The 25,204-nt window shown below is 45.2% G+C and overlaps 1 protein-coding gene across 1 annotated transcript in view; it reads right to left on the bottom strand.

The window, feature by feature from the left end:
- RXFP1 (relaxin family peptide receptor 1) overlaps positions 1-25,204 on the bottom strand; it is a 955,071-nt gene that overhangs the window by 41,046 nt on the left and 888,821 nt on the right. The window contains exons 15-16 of the mRNA XM_086962355.1: positions 6,280-6,509; positions 508-918 (exon numbers count right to left, since the gene is read on the bottom strand). Of these exons, the coding sequence (XP_086818481.1) occupies positions 508-918; positions 6,280-6,509 (641 nt within the window). The remainder of the gene's footprint in view (positions 1-507; positions 919-6,279; positions 6,510-25,204) is intronic.

The following is a 25,204-nucleotide window of genomic DNA, read 5'->3' as shown; positions in this document are numbered from 1 at the left end:
GTCTCACAGAATGCCTTGAATTGCTGTGGTGTGAGGAAGCTAGCGTCTACAAATGAACGACCCATTGTTGTGATGCCAGGTTGTGAAAGTGTAGCACATACTGACTTATTGGCAGTAGATGCCAACGCTGGGTGATTTAGAATAGGCATCTTGGAGGATTAGACTGTGTGGAATACCAGCATGTCCCGCCAGGGAGTACCTCACCCTGTGTGCAGTGGGCTAACGTAAAATGATGAGCCCCCCCTTGCAGAAGGGGAGGAGGTACCCCTGAGTCTACAATAAATCACAGAGATACAATGGCATTGGGGCAGAATGAGGCCACCTGAAATATTTGGGCGCCCCCGAGCTGCGGGGGCTTGCGTTACGCCCCTGCGTGTGTATTCAAAGGGATGTATTGTTTAAAACACTGAAGCCTTATAACAGATCAGTTCAACCAAAACCTCACCTGGCTGTTTGGAGAAATACTAATGCAGTCCAGTAAGAAATGAAGTAGGAAGCATCTCTTACCCAGAAAGATGATGACTGAATAGATCTGTGCAGCTGTGCTTTCTGGCTTCTCCGAATGAAGGGGGAAGCAGACACCGTTGGTACCATAGTAGTTCTGGAAGAAGTCCTTGTTGCTCAGTGGGATGAAAGCCACCACAAATCCAATAATCCAGATTATAATAAGTGCGGTGACTGTCCGGCACTTTCCCGGCTTCAGGCACCTGAACGGGTAGACTATGCATATGTATTTTTCCAAAGTCAAGTAAGTCAGCAGCAAAACGGAGACTTCAGTAGAAAGAATTGCCAAAGAGCCGACCAAGCGGCACTGTGTACTGTCCATCCAAGCTTGAGCATTCCTGTTGTATTCACCTCGAAACTTAAGGTCAAAATACCCGATTACCAATAAATATACTCCCATGAGACAATCAGCACCTGGTGATAAAGATAATAGCAGATATGATGTTATTATCACACAGTTTTACAATCTGTATTTATGGATCAAATCTCTGAAAAGTTACATGAAAATAAGCAGGAATGGGACTGATTTTCTATGTACAGATTATGTCACCTCCATTGTATAAAATCTGATTAATTTCGATGGACATTAAAGAAAGCAAGTCTAGACCTCAGGTGAACAAAACACTATTCAAAGACAGGTTCACGAAAGGCTTACGTGATGTAGGGTAGACAAGCTCAATTCCTAAACTCACCAGAGGTTTCCAAGATCCAGGATTCTGTCCAGACGATGCAGTACATATAATGGACAAGAAACGTAGGACCAGATGTACTATTTGCTGGCAGCAAAATACTAATTGCAATTTGTGACCTGAGTTTTAACGAACAATATATAATTTTCCTTACAGACCAATGCAGAAATAGATCGTTTTGGGAAATGTAGATTTGAATTCAGATTTGGAGTAGGTCGCAATCCAACCTACCTCAATAAAGTTCATGAGATGGGTTGCAAATTGCAACTCCCTCTGGTGGGGTGCATGACAGAGATGATGGCCTGCTGAGGTCGGCAGACCACCATGTTTGTATTTGCCTTTTAATAAAGTAAGCATTTTTTTATGCAGCCCATTTCCCTTAAAGTAAACAGCATTGCTTTTAAAAGGAAATGCTTGCTTTAAAAAAAAATATGTTTGAGGTTTGGCATGGACCATTGCATATTCTACAACAAACTTACTTTTTTTTTAGTTTACAGAGGAAAAGGGATTCCAAGGGGATCACTTTCCATTTGCAAATGGGTTATCATGCCAATTTGGAGGTCGGTTAATTTTTGGTATTTTCATTCTAAACCACTTATTCATATGGATAGTAATTGCTATGTGGAATGGGCACCTACAGCACGCCCATTCCAAAGTGCAATGCAGTATCCATTTCTAAACCCGTTTTGGGAGTTGCAAAAATCCATTTTAAGTTCTTATTTCTACTGTTTCTCAAGCACAGCATCAATGAAACCACGCAATGACGCTATCTATGTGTTTGTATTGTCTGCCCTTTACCCCTCCCCCGTTTTTTTTCACATCCACAGGTACTTTTAAGGCCTCTTGTAATTCGGAAACGTTTTCCAAGAATTAACCTACAGAATAAGGTCATTTTATCACTTTTATCATTTCCTCATCATAGAAACCAGGTTCTGAAGAAAGCCAACCTGACCCCTTATGGCAATTAGTGGCTGAAACATGTCGACCTTTTTACGGACATTTCGAAAGTGCGGAAGACCCCTAACTACAGCTTCCTACGCACGCCCAATTCTTTTAAACAGGCCTCTTTTCCAGTACTAATTAAATTCACTTCAACTGGTCATATAAGCCTTTTTATTTGAAACATTACTAATCACTACTGCACTAACCAGTGGTTTACCTCTGAGTGGAGGAAGTATACAACTAAACCCAATGATGATGCTGTTACGTCGCTAACATAAAGGCGGAGAACCAAGATACACCGCCATTCGAGCCTTGGTACGTGAATAAGGGTTTTTTTTTTAACGGAACCGGAAACGATTAGATTACAGAAACACTGGTTACTCAGGACAAGTGATCCCTTCCCCCATTGATTTTTTGATATGGAAAGAAATATGAACATCATTTTTATAACCTATCACTAAATAAGGAAAATAAAAACACATGAACTCAGGGAGAAATGTAGTTTCTATTATCTATCCGGAAAAAATTTCTCAGTGTCTCACTTTTCCCAAAACTTTCACCAGTGTGAAATCATTGGTTTAATCCCTTTTCTCTATCTCTCCTTCTTTTCTTTCTGAGGAAAGGACATTTCTGAATTTTGGGAGCCTTTATCCCCAGGTGGCGGCAGCAGATATGTTCAGAAGCCTTGTATTTTAATTTCATTCTTATGAGTGGAATGGGAGAGAAGTGGACTTCTTTGCAATCCTCGCCACCAGAGGTGTAACACCAAAAAATAAATGAGGCTCCCCTGCAGAATGTGACGAGGGGCCACTGTGTCTCCTGTATCTTAGAGATATTCATTGGCATTCATCTGAATAAGGGCCTCCTTCAAGGGTTGGGGGCACCTGGAGGGTTTGGACCCCACAGGGGGCTGCAGGGATCTCTGTTACACCCCTGATCACCACATGACTTCAGTTTCAGAGAATTCACGGTGCGAACATAATGGGAAAGGGGAAAAAGGGACAGTGTCGGTCTGAGCAGGAAGGCAGATAGCTGTTTTTTCAATCATTAGGAGATCATGACTACGCATGGCTGCTCACCTTTTTCTTAGGACTAAATGTTGTTGCAATTGCCCTATCAACACTCATTCCCCTCACATTTCAGGAACATCCAAAAAGCTCACCAAGAATACCGGGCAATGGGGGAAGAGGTGGTCTTAAAAGACTGTAGTTACAGGGAAAAGCACCATGGAAAGTGCAGCCAACTATTGTGGAGGGGAAATGTCCACAGTGTAAGGTGCTCTAGTGAACACAGACACCATGCAGGGAGCTGGTGCCATCAACAAATAAGCTCTGCCTTTAAAGTGCAAGCCACCCTATTGGTAACCCATCCACCCTCTCTCACACACACAGACAGCCCACCTATCACCAATTAGAAATATGGGAATGGCCAATAAAAAGCCACAGCCACATAAGATCTGAAAAGGCTGCTTCTGTTTGGCCAGATCTACTTCCATTTTCCTACTTTTTTATGTCAAGCCAATTAGAAAGTGTATGCGCTGCCTGTTGTGAGGCCTATTGTGCCTTACCAAGAACATAGAGGGGCTTGGAGCCTCCCCATTGCTTACCACTAGTTAGCATTTTGTGCCACTCACATTTGCTGCTGCTTATTCATGTCCCAGCTTGTCATACTTATGTTTGTCCCTCCAATGGAGCATTGCCTCTTTACAATCTCTTTGATTAGTTGTCATCGCTGGTTCTACTGCTTTCTTTTCAAGCACTATTTTTTTGTTATGTGTGAAGCAGTAGATTAGAGTGCATGGGTTTTTGAGCTGTTTCCCTCTGTTATGTTTCACCAACTGCCCTCTGTGTTGCTCTGTGTTACTTCTCCCTGCCCTTCTCTCTCTTGAACTCGCCCTATGGCTTTCCCCATCTACGCTCTGCCTGTTGCTTTCCCTAAACCTGCATGTTGCTTTCGCTCCTGCCTGCCGTTGCTTTCGGGTCCTCTCCTGTGCCTCTTCGGCGGTCCCTCAGCTCTCCACTCTGTTGCTTCACCGTTCACCACAAACATCCCAATGTTGCTTCTCTTATCCCTACGCTACACTGCTTTAAAAAAAAACATTTTCTTTTTAGTTACAATCCAACTGTTATCGATAACTAAAACGAAAAAGAGTGTTATTTTGTAGGCATGTGCATGTGTGGTATTCATTCCCAAACAAATGACACATTAAAGCATACCAAAAAGTGGTGGATGGAATGCTTGAATTAATCTCAGCCACTGGTAATTGCTCTGGCCACATCCCAGTCCATAGTTATTTTGTGCACCATGCTACCCTAATTTGGACACAGCTATATGCAAATCAGGCTTGACCTTGCTTCAATTGGAATAGTCCACCTTGAGCTGTCTAGCCAGGCCCTCCCTGAACAAGAGCACAAGCAACCCAGGACTGGTTTCACCATAGTTGCAGCTCATCAGCCAGGTATAGCTTGGTTTCAGGGACAGTTTGTGCGGGACCCACATCTGGACATACCTGCCCCTCTTGGGACAGCACACTAGAGCATACAAAAAAGTGATTGATGAAGTACTGAAATTAATCTCAGCCACTGGTAATTACTCATGCTGCATCCCACTCCATCGTTATTTTGCACACCATGTCACCTCAGGATGGTCTCAGCTATATGAAAACCTGTCTTGACTATGCTCCAATGGGAAAAGTCCAGCCTGAACTGCCAAGCCAGGTCCTCCCTGAACCGTAGCACCAGCAACCCAGGACTGGTTTTGCCCTAGTTAGGGCTCATCAGCCAGGTATAGCTTGGTTCCGGTGACACAGTGTGCACTGGACCCACCTCTGGGCACTTCGTATTTAACATTTCATGGCTCTTGTCCAGCCTTTCAGACTAAAATGGTATTTTTAGGCCTCAACTATAGATAGAGTTAGCATCAGAGAGTGTCATTAAATTATCGCACACGTATTAGTGCTATCATAAGAAATCATGAGAAATTATTACAGGCAAGTATCCTATAAATTCTTGATTTGTTATTGTTTAATTGATATTTTCATAATATATTCCAAGTCAGTTTCTATAGACAGAATAATTGAAAGATATAAAGGAAATTGGTTCTACATTCAAGGGCGAAGCAGGTGGAGGAGACAGGGTGCACTGCACCGTCTTTATGATTAGCCCTGATGATGTCCCGGATGGGACGAAACACTTAGGCTCTGGATTATGCAAAGGAGATCTGCATCATGTTGTGATTTTGTAAAACTATATTGATGTGTTGAATAATTATTATTCTCAAATGTAGACATGTTTTTTGTATAGAGAAACTGATTGGGAACATATTGTCATCGTCTATAGAAACAGACTTGGAATATATTATGAAAATATCAATTAAACAATAACAAATCAAGAATGTATAGGATACTTGCCTGTAATAATTTCTCATGATTTCTTATGATAGCACTAATATGTGTGCGATAATTTAATGACACTCTCTGACGCTCCTTCTATCTATAGTTGTAGTTGTATGAGGGGTGGCTTTTACGGTGAGCCACTGGGAGTTGAGCGCCAAATAATTAAACAGTTAGTTACAAAATTTCACAGGAATACCTCACTTTGCGCACAAGGGCATTACCCTCACAGTAACTTTAATAGTTTGTATTTTTACGGCATGTATAGTTCTTACTGGTTCTTATGGGGAAGAGGTGTGGCGCAGCGGCCAGAGTGCCTTATGTGGAAGAGGTGTGGTGCAGCGGCAAGGTTGCCAGACTCCGGACTACAGGGTTCACAGTTTGATCCCCGGTGCCAGCGGCAGGTTAGCCCAGCACCATGTGACTCTGGGCAATAGTTTGCTTAATCTTCCCGAGGGCCGCAGTGCCGGAAAACCACTTCGGAGGTAGCTATGCGCTTTACAAATACTGGTATTTCATTTGGTATTATTACTGTCTCTGACCATATTCCTAGCTAAACCATTTATTGATTGGTGCACCTTTTAATACTGTTTACAAAGGTCCATTAAAACAATGTACACATGTTAATTGAGTTCAATTTGCCAGGCTTCCTAAGAAATTGTTAAACTTTGCTTTGCATGCATGATATAAGTATGCATTTTTTTAGGACTTCGCTACAGGAGCCAACTACTTAGATTCCTGCAATCTACTCACAGCAGAGAGATATGATGGACATTGCATGGAGCTTGTTTTCAGATCGAATGTAGGGTCTTGTGAAGATGACAAAGATGTTTCCAAAACATGTGACTATGGACACCACCCACACGAACACCCGCTGTACAATGCTGGCCAGTAAGTTCTCCAGAGATGAGATACCGTCTGTGTTCGGTTTGCAAGTCCGCACATGAGGGGCAAATCCACAGTACTGGAACTTCTTGAAATATCTTTAGGAGAGAAACAAGATTCAAAGAATATTGAACATGAATATGGAGGAAACATTTAGAACCTGTTTAACATATGGTTTTCCACATCTCGTTGTGATTTAGCAGTGTAAAAACATGCAATGGTGCTTTCAAGGTCCTCATCCTAGTTTACAGAATATGAATTAGTGGAACTACAATATGTACTTATGGCAGCAGAAACCATGAGAATATTGTTTATTTTTTACCACTTTTATTGGGTTTTTTTCCCACCAATTTTATTGGATTGTATAACCAGCAAACAGAACAAGGTGTCACTTTGACATGTTAGACAATTCAGCACAAGCATAGAATTTTCCCTGTTGAGCTTAGGAACGAATAGAATTTAGCAGATCCCCAGCCCCCCAACCATTATTAATGACCATTCAGTCCAGCAGGTTCAACCATTTGCCCCATGTTTTTCCGTGTTTGGCTGGGCTGCCCCGCGCCTCGTAAACAGTTCTTTCTTGAATGGAGCACCAGTCCGCTCCATTGCACCATTTAGCAAGAGAGGGAGCTGTTGAATATTTGCATGCCTCTACAATGTCTCTCTTGGGCACTAATGAGGCGGTCCCCAAGAGTAGTTTGTCATTACAGGAACTGTCCAATCCATCCATCACTCCCAGGGGAAGGGTGAGAGGAAGGGGCGTCTAACCCAGTATGCCACTCAATTCCGCTATAATCAACCTACAATAGCTGGAGAGGATAGTGCAGGACTAGACCATATGGTAAAAGTCAGCTGATTCTGTCCCGCAATGAGGGCATTTAAGGGATGAGAGGAAGCCCAGGAGTAAGATATGCCCAGTGAAGGTAGTAAATTTGAATGAGACGGAGCCTGGCTGACATGGTTAATACCCTTGGGGCCATCAGTGCATCTCTCCAGCCTTCTACCTCTAAACGGCGAACCCACAGTTCCCATCTGGTCCTGAGGGAGTCCAAAGTGGGTGGGGTGTTGATTATCAGTAGTCAGTAGATTTGGGATATTCCCCCCTTCCCCAGGTTCCCCATGAGAATCTTAGCTTCCTTAGGACTAAAGTCCGGGATTTCCGAGTGGTACAGTTGTGGAGGGTCAAGGCATGGCACAGTTGGAGGTATCTGTAAAAGTGGGTGGGTTGTAGGGAATATGTTTGCTGCAGCTCTTGGAAGGAGGACAAGTGCCCACCCCTCGACACATCCCCCTAGCGAGTGATACCGATGAGATCCCATTTGTGAAAGCCCGCTAATGTCCCAACCTTCCCCAGCCAGGTACCATGCCAAAGGGGTGTCTGTTGTGTAATTTTGAGGTCCCATTGAGTGTGCCCCAGTGCAGATAGCCATGCTAGGAAAGTCGTCCGGGTGACTGCTGGCAAAGTGTGAGAAATTGGTGCCCCATACAACATGACCTGGGTCTGTGGGACACCGAGGCTCTCCAATTCTAGCTGAAAGGCCGGATCCGCCCATCCACCATTGAACCAGTCATGAATCACCAGGTGGCCAGGTAGTACCGGAAAGGATTTGTCATTCCCATTCCCCCATCGTATGGGGGCCATTGGCAATGTGTGAGAGCCAGACTGATCACGAGCCATCCCAGAGGACAGTCGTGAGCACTCCATCTACTCCTGGGAACCAGCTGTGAGGGAGGTGAAGCAGGAAATTCTGGAGCAGGTATAGGAGGCAGGCAGAACCATCATTTTGAAGAGGGCAATGGGGTTGAGCAGAAGGGTTTGGCAATGACAGAGATCGTTTTTTGTACGCTTGAGTAGCGGGCTGACATTGAGGGTCCAAGTCAGCTCCAGGAGAAGGGTCACCTACATACCGAGATATTTAAAGGACCATCTCCATAAGGGAATGTTTGTTTGGCAGTCCAATCATTCCTGTGATGTGTGAAGGGGCACCAAGCTGGATTTAGCCTGGTTAAGATGCAGACCCGGCACTCCCCTAAAGGATTGGAGTATCTGAAGGCACCATGGTCTTGATTGCCAGAAAAAGCAGGATATTGTCTATATACAGGGCAATCCGGTCTTCAAGGGAACCATGCCAGCGCTACCCCTGTATCTCTTCGTCCACATGTATGATAAAGGCCAGGGGCTCTATCGCTAGAGCAAACAGGAGATTGGAGAGAAGGTTCCCCTGTCGGGTTCCCTTCCTGATGGGGAAGGCGTCTGACAATGCCCCATTCACAAGCACCCTGGCAGATGGGTTGGAGTACAGGACTCCTACCAGTATCGGGTAATGAGGACTAAAACCCACCTGCTCCAGCACACTCCCCAAGTAGCTCCGGTCAACGGTGTCAAAGGCCTTTTCAAAGATCTGCTACTGCGTTTGCAGTAGCCATCGCCATTTCCAGACGGAGGGCTCGGGCTTCAAGTTGGGAGAGATTATGGTCCTGGGTCCACCATCTATGCCTAAGGAACCCCTTGGCATACCCACGGATTGTGGCCTTACCCGCCTCCCAGAATGTACCCTAAAGTTGGACAGTGCCCTCACTGGTGTGAAAATAATGTTTCAGTTCACCCCCAATCACTTGTTTATACTCTGGGTCCTGAAGGAACCATGTATTCAACTTCCATATAGGGCTGGGAGCTCCAGTGGGGCTCCCTATCTGCAGCAGGAGTGGGGAGTGGTCTGATACGCCTGGCTCCAGGATTTGGTTCTCTGTAACCGAGCTGCAAACCGGGGCTGGCATGAAGATGAGGTCAATGTGGGAGTGGGTATTACGTGCAGGCAATACATGCGTGTATTGCAGTGTTGTATGGTGCCAAGTTCACCAAACATCGCAGAGGCCCAGTGTGGAGGATCAGTCTCCAAGACGCTTTGCCCCTGCTTTTCTATGGGAGGACGGTGAGCCCGTGGCATCTTTAGCAGGTTCGGGGATGGCATTGTAGTCTCCTCCAATCACCGTCGAACCATGAGGGAGGGAGGATATTGTCTCTACTGCTGCTTGGAGAGTGGAGTCTAGGTTTGCCGGTGGGGCATAAATTGACATCAGGTTGATGGGAGCGTCAAGAAGGGTACCTGTGTGGGTGACAAAACGGCCCTGAGGGTCGCTTACTGTGTGGGCCAGTGTTAAGGGAAGGGAAAGTTGCAGAAGTATCGCCATACCACGAGCCCCTCAAGTGAACCCTGAGTGCCACACCCTGTCGAATTCCTGACGCATTAAAAAGGGGCACCTATTTCCCATCAGGTGTGTCTCCTGCAATAAAAGGACTTCTGGGTGGGTTGGGCATGCATATTTTAAAATCGCTGTCTGTTTAATTTACACTTAGAGCCCTTTAACACTATCCGTGCGGCGCATTTTCCCGCTGTGCGCTGAACTTTGAATAATCCCGCGGTTCATGACGAGCTCAGCTCGTCATGAGCGTACGAGAGGTGTACTTCATGACGAGCTGAGCTCGTCATCCGCTTTGAAGGGGTTAATGTTCCATGAGAGGACTCTGAGGGGTTCACTCCCGGCATAAGGTTGTGTCATTATAGTAGGGTTGCAACATGCTGGGCCAGAGGTCTGGGGTGCTTAGACGTTCCCAAGGGTTAGTTCTTGTGGGCGCCTGAGGGCACTCAGCTGTGTCATTTGGACTGGACAGGAAGAGATTGTTAGCATTGTGGACAAGCTCTCAGTGGCCCACTCCACCACAAACCACGATGACAAGGCGTTCGGGGGCATGCAGGATTTAATCCAGTCTTCAATGAAGGTGTTCTTTTGCAAGGGTTCTGTCCCCTCAGGAAGACCCACCAGGTAAAGATTATTTCAATGCGATTGATTTTTGGCATCCTCTGCTCGCTTATGAAGGTCAGATGTGTGGGATTAGAGCTGCTTTACCTGCGCCTTCAGAGTGGAGACATTATCTTCAATCTCCGAGTTGCGTGATTCTGTTTCGGCGATGCGAGCGGTTGCATTACAGAGTTTCTGTGGAATGAGGGACATGTCCACTCGCACCTCCCCGATCTTAGTCTCCATTGACTTCTGACAGGTCTTGAAGGCCTGCAGGATGGTGGCCAAGTCACCTTCGATGTGGGTAACCGCAGGAGGTGCAGTCTGACCTTGACTGGGGCAATTGATTGGGTACTGCTCCATCCGGGTCTGAGTCAACGCGGGTTTAGCCCCTCTGTCCTTCCCCATAGTTGCTCGGTCAACCTCATCACGTCTTCGTCCCCAGGGCTATGAAGATGTTGGCTGGTTTATCCATGCCGTAGGGTCCCACTGACTCAGTAAGGTCCCTGCAGGCTATGGAGGCGAGAGTGCCTGGGACGCTGTATCCATCTGCTTGGGTCATCTGTCCTGCTAGAGATTCAAAGGATGGGGAGACACAACTGCGGTACCCCAGGGACAGGGGGATCAACTGGCTAATCTATCTTGGTGGCGCACTGGATCTTGTGAGGGCCCTTATACACTTAAGTAACGATTTGGGGGACTGCTTGCGTCTGCTCGGGATCCCAGTGCCCCTTAGTTGTTGACGCTGCAGATATTTGCCGGTGGCCCAGTAGTGTCGCTTTCATCTATGGGGGGCCCCTCCGATCAGGGAGCCGTGTCCCTATTGGGCTGTGTTTGGCATCTCACTCATCTTCCGTTTCCAGGGGGAAACTGATGCAGCTCCCGTCCACCTCGCAATGTCGCACACCCAGGGGCAAGATCCCCCCCCGGGCGAAGCACCGGTCCGGTGTCGTTTATCAGTCAGTGCGGGTACGAGGGACCTTAGTGTCACCGCTATCTCAGTCTCATCTTCTGTGCAGGACTGTGGTGGGGGAGAGGAGGGCCTCTCCCACGGGCAGGTGAGAGGTCCCGCTGGTCGCGGGCTGAATTACATGCACTCACCCCCCTCAATCTTGACGTGTCCAGGGTCCGCCGCGACAAGCCCAACGTGTGGTCCCCAACTGCTCCAGGCGTCCTACCACCCAAGGCTGTGACAGTCAATGTGCCGAGGCCTAGCAGCTATGTCCTGCCGATCGCAGGCCGAGAGCTGCAGGGCTGCCCCAGATCCTCAGGCTACCCCTCTTCCAGGGTCTCAGGCCGTACCAGTGACATAGTGTTCAGGCCCTCTGATTGCGGGTCGGGCAGCATTCTTGATGTCCAAGGAGGAGTCGGGGATGACAGGGCCTGATCCCGAGGGGCTCACCGCTGGGCCTCCTAGCTTATATGTGGCAGCCGGCGGGACAGCTATACCTCGCATCACTCACCCACTCCCTCGAGGCACCCTGCCGATCAAAGGTTGACTGCCTCTACGGAGTCCACATGGGAGAGCCCCCGCGGTGGCCACGGACCATACCTGCCTCTGTGGACAGTCAGTAGCATGTACCCCCTCCCCAGGTGCCTCTTCCTCACCTTACACTCTGTTGGGAGCCTTGTCTGCCCACTGCAGCTGTAGGCTGTCACTCCAATATCCAGTGATTGCAGGTCCCAGACGCCAAGTGCAGGGCAGTGCCGGTCTCCGCAGAACGCAGGGAGGCAGCTCCGACACTATTTCAGCAGATCCAAAGGGGCAGGACTCAACAGTAGGGGAGCACGCCACCAGCCCACAGGTCCCACAGGCTATGTATTGCGCCCAGGTCCATGCCCCACAGTCACCACTGAACCGCTCAGGGCACGCTGCCAGCTGCGGATCGGTTATCTTTATACATGCTCATCGAGTACGGGTAAGGATTGCCACCGACTTTAGGAGCAGTGCAGGAGTTCCTCTGCCTCTTCTAGGGTCCCCTTTTCACCTCATAGGACTGCGTGAGCGCCAGCAGTCCCTCTCAGGGACGGGCCCCGATCCCAGGCGCCGTGGCTTCCTCAGGGTCACAGAGCCGCTTCAGGCAACATCCTGGAAGGAGCCACATGCCCCTAGGGGCGGCAGGCCAGTCAGAAGGGCCCTGGTGCACTCCTCTGCCACTGGAATCATGGAAACTGCATCCAGATGATGAGCCAGGCGGCCACCATTTTGACCCTTTTGGGGCTGTTCATTGGGTTGCCGCTGCCAGCTTCCCTACTCATCGTAAGTGCTTTTTTGTTGTCAGGTTGCTGCAGGACGGGTCTCTAGAAGCTGGAAGTGGCCCAGTTGAAAGGATGCCACTGGATGAGTTGCAGGATGGAGACGGATCGTAAAGGGGTCCAGAGCACTCTTAGAGTGCAACCGCCATCTAGGCATGCCAAGCTACGCCCACTTTGTTTATTATTAGGGCAGGAAACTATGCATAATGCATTGAACACCAACAATCCTATATGTTTGTGGATATTAATCAACACTTTGCAGGTAGGTTCCCACTTTGAAAAGGTGTGCCAACCTACTACCATCAAAGGTACATGGTCAATAGAGAACAAACCCAACTGTTGCCAAAGGAAGGTGTTTCTCAGCAGGAAAAGCTATTGTACCCTTCTACATGATTGACCCAGAAATTTTTTTCTTTAACTCTCTGCTCTACACCTGACTTCTTACCTATTGGCAAGTAGGTTTAGCACTGAAGTATATACCATGATATCTTTTCCCCTACCTATACCACGTTGCTTCTACTGATAACCCAGTACCTTGTCTTCCGCCTATCCTACTGCCTCTGTCTCTCCCATACCCTAGTTTCTCTAACCTGGCTAGACCCTAGTACAACTAAACCTATATTCCTTCATCCCCTACTTATTTCTTAGTATCTTTGTACCTACCTATCGTCTACTCCCTCTGCCACACCCTAGTAAGACCACCCCTGCCTATACCATAGCAAAGTTACTCTTGCTTATACAATAGGAGCTCTACCCCCTACCTATAACTTAGTACTGTTATCCCTACACATACCTACCACACAAGGCTCTGCCATCACCTATACTTTAGTACTCTTACTCAGCCTCTACACCAGGTACTACTGCCCCTTATATACTAGTAACCCAAATCCCTAAAACCTCTTTCCGTTCATCCATCTGTTACTCCTGACCCTTTTGTCATTACTTGTTTTCTTGTGCCATTTTCTTGTATCCCTTGTTCCCTTACTATGGTGTTTTTATTTATTGAATGTCATGATTTTTTTGAGGACGGGGTTTTCTTAATTTTTGAAAATGTCACATCAATCTGGTCATCAGGCTGGTATTCTGTATTTTATTTCTTCTGGAAAATGAGGTATGACTGTTCTAGATTTACAGGAGTATACCTGTTGGGCACTCTCTGAATTTCAAACAGTTGAAGAAGAAATTACTGACTTTTTCCTACCCCAAATAGTCAGAAATTTATGAATGAAAGTTCCAAGAGTAGAATTCTGACTTTTGCAATCAGGTGTTTGTGATTGAGGCCATTTGTCTCTTCCATTGATAATGACTTCCCAGTACAGAGCTTTCCGATTTACGCATCTTTAACTATTGCATTTTTTAAATATGACAATACCTATTGCTGCACTGTGATAGAAATGAAACTCTGTGCAGTCCGTGCAGTGGAGTCCTATAAAAAGCTTTTTCGAAAACTACAACCTGAAAGACAAGCCTATTAAAATTTAAGTTATGTTGACGATACGTACAGGTATTCTTCTATTGATATTTATCTCATTGTATCTACAATGTATCTTTGTTTATAACGAAGAATTGCAGAATGTAATACATATTTGCTAATAGGAAGGAGAAAGGGACATCTTGGAACCATGATAACAAACATAATCATTCATTTTCGAAAAAACCCCAACATATTCACATGCATATTAACATTTTTTAACATCAATGCCGAAATCTCGTTATAAATGTGGAATTTCAAGAGCAAAGGGACAAGAGGAAAGTCGTGAAGACAAGGGCAAACTAAGAATCACAACTATAGGGCTAACAATGTGAGTTTGTCAACATGAGTACTATGAGAAGGCTACAAAGATTCCTTGTAAAAGCATACAGATAGCAGGTTCTGCTACTCTGCATTTCCCCATTAGGCTGCAGGATCAGGGACCTCCCATTTCCCAACCATGTCCCTGTGGCTCCATTCTGTTTGAGGTAACCTATAGTGTGTGGTGCTGGTTTGAACATTTTTATTACCAATATTGGTTCTGGTTTCCAGTCCAGTTCTATTAAAGATAGGGGTAATGGACTTGCCATGGGAATCCTCACCATAAGTGGGGTAGCAGATTACCTCGTCATCCTTCCTTGACCCATTCATTTCTCATGAGAAGGCCCACTTCCGTGGAAGGTACTTCCTAGCACATAACATTTGTTTTTAAAATTCTCCCCTTTAGTTGCATCCTGTGCAATGGGAACTTGGCCACATTCCTCCTGTTTTTATTTTCTGTATGTCTGTGCACACTTCTGTGTACATATTAGAGGTACGGTTCTTACCCTTTTCCTTTCCTGGATCCTGCGACTTTTGCTTTTACATAGCACTCTTGTGGCATAGCGCAGGTTCGAGATGGACAGGCGCTCTCTGGGAGACCTCTTTCAGTTCCTGGCTGGGCCGGTAGTGGAAGGAGGGAGGGTTTGATGGACTAAGAATCTTTTTGTTTGATTCCTCTTGGGGTGAGTATCTGAAAGTGGGACAGCATCAACTATGGGAAGAAATCCCCATGCGCTTTCTCCAGTTGAACTTTGATGGCGGCCCTCCAGCTTTTGGAAAGTGCAACATGTAGCTCCATAGTGTTAGAAATATTCTGGATGCATAACAGGATTGCGTGTGCAATCCTCTTGCTCTTGCATAATGGTGAACTGGGACAAAGGTAAGTCACTAGTCTATGGTGTGTGAATTTTCATTCTGGTTCTCCCTGCTTGCCCTTTGTTTTTAGAGATGGGTGAAACTTTCGTGGCAAACACAGCAGGAGAGATGCTTCTTCCAATTATGAGCCTCCTCTCTTCCACTAGATTCAGGTGTGCTAAGAACTCTCTGACCTCATGCTAGACAGACAAGTTGCTTTCCAGATTGGTATTCAATCTTTTTTTTAACAAAAAGCCTATTACTCCAATTCATTAGAAGGAGCTGAGCTCAGGGATCTATTAAGTGTATCAACAGAGTATGCAGTTACTCAAGAGAAGCAGAAGAGAGAATATGTGGTTGGTCAATTGTCTAAGGGAACGGACGGGGGAATCCACTCCTTTATGAACTAATGCCCTCACCCTCACTTATCGGAGTTCTTTTACACCAAAGCTATTATGTGAAGTGGAGGTGTAGGGCCATGAGGTGCAGATAGGTGTAGTGAAGTGTTAGTGCATAGGAATGGTGTTGTTAAAATAGACTAAGTAGTTCTCTGAAGCAAGTTGTAATAGGTGAGTCTACTTGTCTGATTAAAAACAATCGTGGTTAAAAGTAGAGACATGGTTCTCTGGTAGCTCAGGGGTCTATTCCCATATCTTTCTGGTGCTAATGATCTCAAGAGAATTCAGGCTGGTTATCAAGTTAAGTGTGAATCAATTCATTCAGACAATCTGTTTCAAGACAGACACACTGTAGAATAGTATTGCCTTGATTTTTACGGTGGAGTTTCTTGCAGCTCAGGATCTAAAGGATGTTTATTTTTATATCAACATTTGACCAGGCCATCAGAAATTCCTATGATTTGCAGCCATACTGTTAGATTATCAGTTCAAAGACTTTCCCTTCAGTCTAAAACCAGCCCGAGACTTTTCGCCAAGGTCTTGCCGGCAGTACTCCACTTCAAGGGCATCAAAGTCCATCTGTTCTATACCTGTACAATTGGCTGATCCATGCAAAGACCAAAATAGGGAACTTGCACCATGTGTAAACAGTTTGTTAAACGTTGAGCTTGAGTTTCTTATCAACCTAGCCAAGGTTAACTGCTGCTCAAGAATTTTGAATTTACTGGAACATGATTTCAGATGGAAGTAGGTTTGTTGTCCTTGCCGGTGTCATCCGTACCCATGTGTCAGTTCACCTGTACAAGCTGTACGCCTCTGCCAGGAGATAGATGCAGCTACATAGAGATATAGCAAGCAGAGGATTCCTTTGGATAGAACACCTAGTTTGGGTATCAGTTCCTAAGCTCTAAGGGAAAAAAACCATCACAACGCAACTTTTACAACGCACTACCATCACAACGCAACTTTTACAACGCAAGATCCATTACAAAGCATGCCATTACAACGCATGTCATTACAACGCAGATGCTATTACAACGCATGCCATTACAACGTAAGTATGGGTAAGTATTTAATTAAAATAATATTAATTTATTTTTAAATTAATTTTCTTAAAATAATTATAATTTAATTTATTACAATACATTTTAATATTTTTATTTAAATTAAATATTTAAAATTAAATTTATTTCAATTAAACCCCCTGGTGTTAGGATAGTTATTTTAACCCCTACTCTATCCAACATTACCCTACTATTACACCCCCCTGGAGTTAGAATAGTAATTTTTAACCCCTACACTATCCAGCACTTACCCTACTTTTACACCCCCCTGGAGTTAGAATAGTAATTTTTACCCCTACACTATCCAGCACTTACCCTACTTTTACACCCCCCTGGAGTTAGAATAGTAATTTTTACCCCTACACTATCCAGCACTTACCCTACTATTACACCCCCTGGAGTTAGAATAGTCATTTTTACCCCTACACTATCCAGCACTTACCCTACTTTTACACCCCACTGGAGTTAGAATAGTAATTTTTACCCCTACACTATCCATCACTTACCCAACTATTACACCCCCCTGGAGTTAGAATAGTAATTTTAACCCCTACACTATCCAGCACTTACCCTACGATCACACCCCCCTGAAGTTAGAATAGTAATTTTTACCCCTACACTATCCAGCACTTACCCTACTTTTACACCCCTCTGTAGTTAGAATAGTAATTTTTACCCCTATACTATCCAACACTTACCCTACTATTTTATCTCCCTGAAGTTAGAATAGTAATTTTAACCCCTACACTATCCAGCACTTACCCTACTATTACACCCCCTTGGAGTTAGAATAGTAATCTTAACCCCTACACTATCCAGCACTTACCCTACTATTACACCCCCCCTGGAGTTAGAATACTAAATTTTACCCTCTCACTATCCAGCACTTACCCTACTATTACACCCCCCTGGAGTTAGAATAGTAATTTTAACCCCTACACTATCCAGCACTTACCCTATTATTACACCCCCCCCGGAGTTAGAATAGTAATTTTTACCCCTACACTATCCAGCACTTACCCTACTATTACACCCCCTGGAGTTAGAATAGTAATTTTAACCCCTACACTATCCAGCACTTACCCTACTTTTACACCCCCCTGGATTTAGAATAGTAAATTACATTTTATTAAAATACATTTTTTAAATAAATTATTTAAAAATTACAATTAAATTAATATTATTACATTTATCTATACTTACGTTGTAATGGCATGCGATGTAATAGCATCTGCGTTGTAATGGCATGCGTTGTAAAGACATGCATTGCAATGGATCTTTCGTTGTAAAAGTTACGTTGTGATGGTATGCGCTGTGAATGTATGCGTTTTAACGTTATACATTCAAGCTCTAATATTCTTATATCTAATTTTATAGGTTTCCACTGTGCTTGTTGTACCTTGGGCATATAATGTCTCGGTCCAATATCCAGACACATCCTCCGGTGGTGAGATCCATCCTCTCATCAATATAACAGCAGGATTGCAGTTTTGAACGAAATTGAGAAATAGATGCATTGGTGGCTAGTCTAGTGTCATTTGATGTGTTGGTGAGGGAGGGTGACCTACTCTTCAGTTTTCAACTCCAGTTCTGTTGAATGCAGATTCCTTCTGCTATGGCTGTGGTGCAACACTGGATCCTCATTCAGTCCAGGAAATTTTAGAAAAAGAGAACTGCGATGGTCCTTCAACTGGAAGGAGTTGAGTTCTGTTCTTCTGGCATTATAGGTATTTAGGAGTTGACAATACAATTTACACCTGCCATTCATGCAACATCACCAGCAATGACCCGACACCTCATCCCAATATCACAGAAGATCCATGTCAGGACCCGTGGACCCACATCAGCATCGATTTTGGGTCATTCCTCGATGGGCCAAACACACTCGTCCTCATCGACTCTCACTCCAGACACCCAGTCGTGGAGGTGGTGTCGTCCAATGCGTTTCCCCTGGTCAAGGTCACCCTGGACTGAGTCTTCGGGATGTTAGGACTCCCAGAAGAGATCAAATTGGATAATGAGCTGCCCTTCCAGGGGAGACAGTTTCAGGAGTATCTGGTGCACCATGCCATCTGGTATCGCAAATTAATGCCACAGTGGCCACAGGCCAATGGAGAGATAGAACGCTTTATGGGGACCCTAAACCGAGCCTTGCGGATCGGATTCAAGAAAGGAGAAGTGGTGCCTGCAACAGTTCTTGAGGGCATATCATCAGATGCCGCACTGTACGACACAATGTCCCCCAGCGCACTTGCTGTTCCGGAAAGCCCCACGAGATGGTATTCCCACTGACTCCTCATGGTGCCCAAGTGATTTAGATAAAGCAGCCGTGCAAGCCAGGAGGAAGGCCACCAATGAAAAAGTAAGCCAAGCGCTGAAGGCACAAGTGACCTGCATCCGAGTGGGAGACCGTGTCATAGTAAAAGATAGTTATCCTAGATGGAAATATCGCACCCCATACGAACCAGAGGTGTGGAAAGTCACGGAGGTTCAGGGAACTATAGTGTCTGCTCAGCATGGACATCGCACAATCACCAGGAATATCCTGGTTCAAGAGAGTGTACACCAGGCGATGCGCAGAGCACGGAGGTGACAACAGAGGCGAAGAAGACGGTGAAGAAGCAGTATCACCACCAAGTACCCCAGGTGAAAATGCCGACCCCGTGCCAAGGCACCAAGAGGAACGGGCACCAGCAAGTGAAGAACAGCCAATGAGCAGTCTGAGTCCCTTGTCATCCTAAGGGGACACGGCAGGGACAGAGACTATCAGCAACTCCCGGGGCCAGAGTTATAGTCTCCGGCCGAACCCTGCCCACAGCCAGAGATTCCGAGACTTTGTGTGCTGCATGCCCAAAGACAGCTGTGGAGAAATTCAGCAGCATTGCATCTAAAGGAAAGGAGGGATGTAGTGACGGAGCCACCCGGCCCGCACTATAACATGTTGCAGTTTGTATGCACCCAGAGGGGGGGCTCGCCCGAAGGTATAAATAAAAGGCCGCATGACTGCTCAGGGTCTCGGCCCATACTGCAATACTGTGTGTACGTGGTGTTATTTCACGTGCATTAAATTGGGCCTACCTAGTCCACGACGTGGAGACCCTGAGGTATCCTGAAAGACCACAGACATTACCCAGAGCACTTTATAGAGCGAAGAACGGTGTCAATGAAGATGCAACCTTTCCTTCCTGATAAGCTGGAATGGGTGTCTTGTTAAAGGGGCGTGGCTCAATCATTGTAAAACATCATGCTCAGCCCTAAAAACATAAAATAAACTACTTGTGATGTCAGCAGGTTAGCCATCTGTGCAGAACTGGCCACCTCCTTTAAAGAATCAGAGAAGATCTTGGAATCGGTTAAACAGAGTGCTGTATTGTTTTACAGAGAGTTGCACTCCATAGCCATGGCTGTTATGTCGATAACCTCGGATCGTAAGCAGGGCACTGGTTGACTTACTTCAAAGCAAGGGTTCACCCATGTGTGGGTTTGCAAGGCCTGAGAAAATTACTCGGAGGAGTAGTGCTTGTTCAATCAGTTCAAACAACAGTGGTCCCATGCATACATGAATAAACGAAACGATAAATATAGAAAGAATCAGTTCTATATTCTGAGTGACATGTCCAGCCGGACAGATGTCTTCAAGTTTACTCAATAAACAATTTAGTTCAAACAGAATACCTTCAACTAATCACCAGTGTGGTACACAAGCCTGTGCCCAACACTCACGGATGAAATACAGAAGGTAGGTTTACAGACAAAGAAGGCAGACAAACGTTTTCTGTGTAAGAAATGCAGTTGTACAGAAAAATCAGAAAAACACCATTACATCACATAGCAATCACGTTTTGTATAAGGTGTTACAAAGGTCGACGGCGTTTTGGTCCCCCTATTAATCATAGGGACCATCATCAGGACATTAGAATTATGCCTTAACGTTGTTAGCCTCTAATTGCCTAAGAAGAAAAAAATGGAAGAAAAGGATTCACATTTATTGGAGAAGGCCTGATATTACTTAAGGTAAGTGACTTATAGTGAAGGTGAAACAGTGTTTTAAAAAAAACTTAATAATGCTGCCATCAATGTGAAAGTGACCAGCAGAGGTGTCGCTAGGCTGGTGGGTCTTAATGGTGAGGTTGAACTAAAATTGGACAATAGCTCAGAGACCACACTAGATATGCCTATCAAGTGCAAGGCGCAACGAGGTGAGCGAATCGAGTGAGCCGGAACGTTACCAGCGGAGGTGTCGCTAAGCTGGTGGTTCTGAATGGTAAGGTTGAGCTAAGAAGGGACGTTAACTCAGATCCCACAATCGACATACCTATCAAGTGCAAGGCGCAACAAGGTGAACGACCGAGTGAGCCGGACCGTGCTAGGGAGAATGGGATTTAAAAACAAGAACCGAGTGTTCGAGATTCTGCGAGGTAAAGGTGCAGGTGGAGCCGAAATGATCACGGGGTGAATAGTGAGTAAAAACTATAGGCATAGGAGTATGATAAGACATACCCTCCCAAAACACGGCGCAACGAGGACTAATTTAAGTGAATGATAAGACATACCCTCCCAAAACACGGCTCAACGAGGTGGGCTAATTTAAGTGAATGAAGTCATGCTTGGGATGAAACATGCAAGGAGCATGCCGAGGACGAATATCCCAGTGTTTACGCTCGTTCGAGTGTGGAATCGAAACAAAGCCGTAGTGAAAAAATCACGAGGCATTACGTAGGATTTTGTTGAGGCCGGAAATAGGGCTTACCAGGGTACTCTTGTGTGGCGGCTAGGAGGAGTACCATAAGTATGGTACCGCAGCCCTAAAATAAAAAGAATTTATTGAGGGTGGGAGAAACCGGAAGTAAAAGGGTTCATGCCAGTAACCGAGAATAGTATCTTACCAAAATTGGGTGCTCTGTGTGCCGCGGTATAATAACGTGCTCCAACGGCGCCAGGATGCTGCCTGTCAAGAAACAGTGAACATCAGAATTGTGCAGTTAACTCTTACCGAGTGGTGGAGTGAGCGGATTGCCCAGCGCTTACCAGATTAGTCTGTAGTTCAATGATTCCCTGGCGTGCTCGGCGAGGAAACGCGAAGAGTTACAAAAAGGTAGAGTGAAGCCAATTGGTTAAGGGGCGTGCCGGAGCAAAGACACAAACAGTGGACAACAACCATGGTAGCCATGCTGGTGGAGGCAGAGTGTTTCTCTGATGTGAAGTGCACAGTGCAAGGTGAATAAGGAAAAAGGATTAAAATTGCGCTGACAATAGTATAGAGATTCAAAACAAAGGAAATTCAAACAGGACAACTAGATCAGAGATTTTAAGATTTAGATGAGAGCAGTCCATTCCTCTTGAACGTTCAGGCCGGAGTTCAAACTGTCCGTTTTTAGTATCCATTTCAGCTCCTCTCTGTTGAGCATTCGGGTCAGGTCATCACCTCTGGGCGGGATGATGACTTGTGTGATCACTGTCCAGCGTATATCATTTTCCGTGTGGCCCTTATCGACAAAATGTTCGACCAAGGGAGCATTCGGTGTTTTACAACGAATCCGGCTTCGATGTTGAGAAATTCGCAGCTTTATTTTCTGCTTGGTCTGGCCCACATAAATTAGGTTGCAGGGACAACAAATGGCATAAATGATATTACAACTATTACAATTAGTAAAAGTTCTTAGTTCATATTTAGCCTCTTTGTATACAAATTCTTTGGAGTCAATTGAAAAATCACACACCACACATGAAACACATTTGGAATGACCCCGGAGAGGGGGTAATGACCAGAGATCATGAAGGGTGGTGTTTGTTACATTACTTGTCGGTAAAACTGCCCTGACTAGATGGTATTTCAGATTTTTATTTTTCTTAAATGCAAAAAGAGGGGTTTTCCAATTAAGTGTTCCAGAGTTCAGTATGTGCCAATTCCTTTTTATGCTCTTTTTAACCCGATTGGAAATAGTGGAAAAAGTGGTGACACACACTGTTAGGTCAGAGGTTTGTTTAGGCTTCGGCTCCAGAAGTGTTTCCTGGGGGCAGTTCCAGGCCCTTTTCATCGCGTTCTTAATTAGGCGCCTTGGGAAGCCTCTGGTTTTAAGCTTCTCAAACAGTAAATTTGCCTCACTAAAGTAGTCCTCCAATTGTGGTTCATGTGTGGTGTGTGATTTTTCAATTGACTCCAAAGAATTTGTATACAAAGAGGCTAAATATGAACTAAGAACTTTTACTAATTGTAATAGTTGTAATATCATTTATGCCATTTTTTGTCCCTGCAACTTAATTTATGTGGGCCAGACCAAGCAGAAAATAAAGCTGCAAATTTCTCAACATCGAAGCGGGATTCGTTGTAAAACACCGAATGCTCCCTTGGTCGAACATTTTGTCGATAAGGGCCACACAGAAAATGATATACGCTGGACAGTGATCACACAAGTCATCATCCCGCCCAGAGGTGGTGACCTGACCCGAATGCTCAACAGAGAGGAGCTGAAATGGATACTACAAACGGACAGTATGAACTCCGGCCTGAATGTTCAAGAGGAATGGACTGCTCTCATCTAAACCTTAAATGCTCTGATCTAGTTGTCCTGTTTGAATTTCCTTTGTTTTGAATCTCTATACTATTGTCAGCGCAATTTTAATCCTTTTTCCTTATTCACCTTGCACTGTGCACTTCACATCAGAGAAACACTCTGCCTCCACCAACATGGCTACCATGGTTGTTGTCCACTGTTTGTGTCTTAGCTCCGGCACGCCCCTTAACCAATCGGCTTCACTCTACCTTTTTGTAACTCTTCGCGTTTCCTCGCCGAGCACGCCAGGGAATCATTGAACTACAGACTAACCCCGTAAGCACTGGGCAATCCGCTCACTCCACCACTCGGTAAGAGTTAACTGCACAATTCTGATGTTCGCTGTTTCTTGACAGGCAGCATCCTGGCGCGGTTGGAGCACGTTATTATACCGCGGCACACAGAGCACCCAATTTTGGTAAGATACTATTCTCGGTTACTGGCATGAACCCTTTTACTTCCGGTTTCTCCCACCCTCAATAAATTATTTTTATTTTAGGGCTGCGGTACTATACTTATGGTACTCTTCCTAGCCGGCCACACAAGAGTGCCCTGGTAAGCCCTATTTCCGGCCTCAACAAAATCCTACGTAATGCCTTGTGATTTTTTCACTACGGCTTTGTTCTGATTCCACACTCGAACGAGCGTAAACACTGGGATATTCGTCCTCGGGATGCTCCTTGCATGTTTCATCCCAAGCATGACTTCATTCACTTAAATTAGCCCACCTCGTTGCGCCGTGTTTTGGGAGGGTATGTCTTATCATTCACTTAAATTAGTCCTCGTTGCGCCGTGTTTTGGGAGGGTATGTCTTATCATACTCCTATGCCTATAGTTTTTACTCACTATTCACCCCGTGATCATTTCGGCTCCACCCGCACTTTTACCCCGCAGAATCTTGAACACTTGGTTCTTGTTTTTAAATCCCATTCTCCCTAGCACGGTCCGGCTCACTCGGGTCGTTCACCTTGTTGCGCCTTGCACTTGATAGGTATGTCCATTGTGGGATCTGAGTTAACGTTCCTTCTTAGCTCAACCTTACCATTCAGAAACACCAGCCCAGCGACACCTCCGCTGGTAACGTGCCGGCTCACTCGATTCGCTCACCTCGTTGCGCCTTGCACTTGATAGGCATATCTAGTGTGGTCTCTGAGCTATTGTCCAATCTTAGTTCAACCTCACCATTAAGACCCACCAGCCTAGCGACACCTCTGCTGGTCACGTTCACATTGATGGCTGCATTATTAAGTTTTTTTAAAAACACTGTTTCACCTTCACTATAAGTCACTTACCTTAAGTAATATCAGTCCTTCTCCAATAAATGTGAATCCTTTTTTTCCATTTTTTTCTTCTTAGGCAATTAGAGGCTAACAACGTTAAGGCATAATTCTAATGTCCTGATGATGGTCCCTATGATTAATAGGGGGACCTAAACGCCGTCGACCTTTGTAACATCTTATACAAAACGTGATTGCTATGTGATGTAATGGTGTTTTTCTGATTTTTCTGTACAACTGCATTTCTTACACAGAAAATGTTTGTCTGCCTTAAAAGCCCTTCTTTGTCTGTAAACCTACCTTCTGTATTTGATCCGTGAATGTTGGGCACAGGCTTGTGTACCACACTGGTGATTAGTTGAAGGTATTCTGTTTGAACTAAATTGTTTATTGAGTAAACTTGAAGACCTCTGTCCGGCTGGACATGTCACTCAGAATATAGAACTGATTCTGTCTATATTTATCGTTTCGTTTATTCATGTATGCCTGGGACCACTGTTGTTTGAAAAAGTAAGTTCCCGAGGACCCCTGTTGACTAAATTGGGGCCCCTTGTTGTTGTAAATATATATGTTCAATCAGTTCAGGCACAGGAGGTCTCCTGGCCCCGCCTTGCCATCCCCATATTTATTAGTTTCAGGTCACGTGGTCACAGGGTTATACTACCAGCTAAGCAAAATGAGTGAAGCAAACAATGAGCCCCTCCAGTTGGTAACAAAGTGCAAAAGTCCACTGTTCCAGCATCAGTTAACGTAATTACCAGTGAAAAGTCTGCCAACGAGCACAGCTCGAAAACCT

The sequence above is a fragment of the Lissotriton vulgaris genome, chromosome 3_1 (genome assembly GCF_964263255.1).
Source record: "Lissotriton vulgaris chromosome 3_1, aLisVul1.2, whole genome shotgun sequence".
NCBI lineage: Eukaryota > Metazoa > Chordata > Amphibia > Caudata > Salamandridae > Lissotriton > Lissotriton vulgaris.
This window is presented reverse-complemented; position numbering and strand designations above follow the sequence as displayed.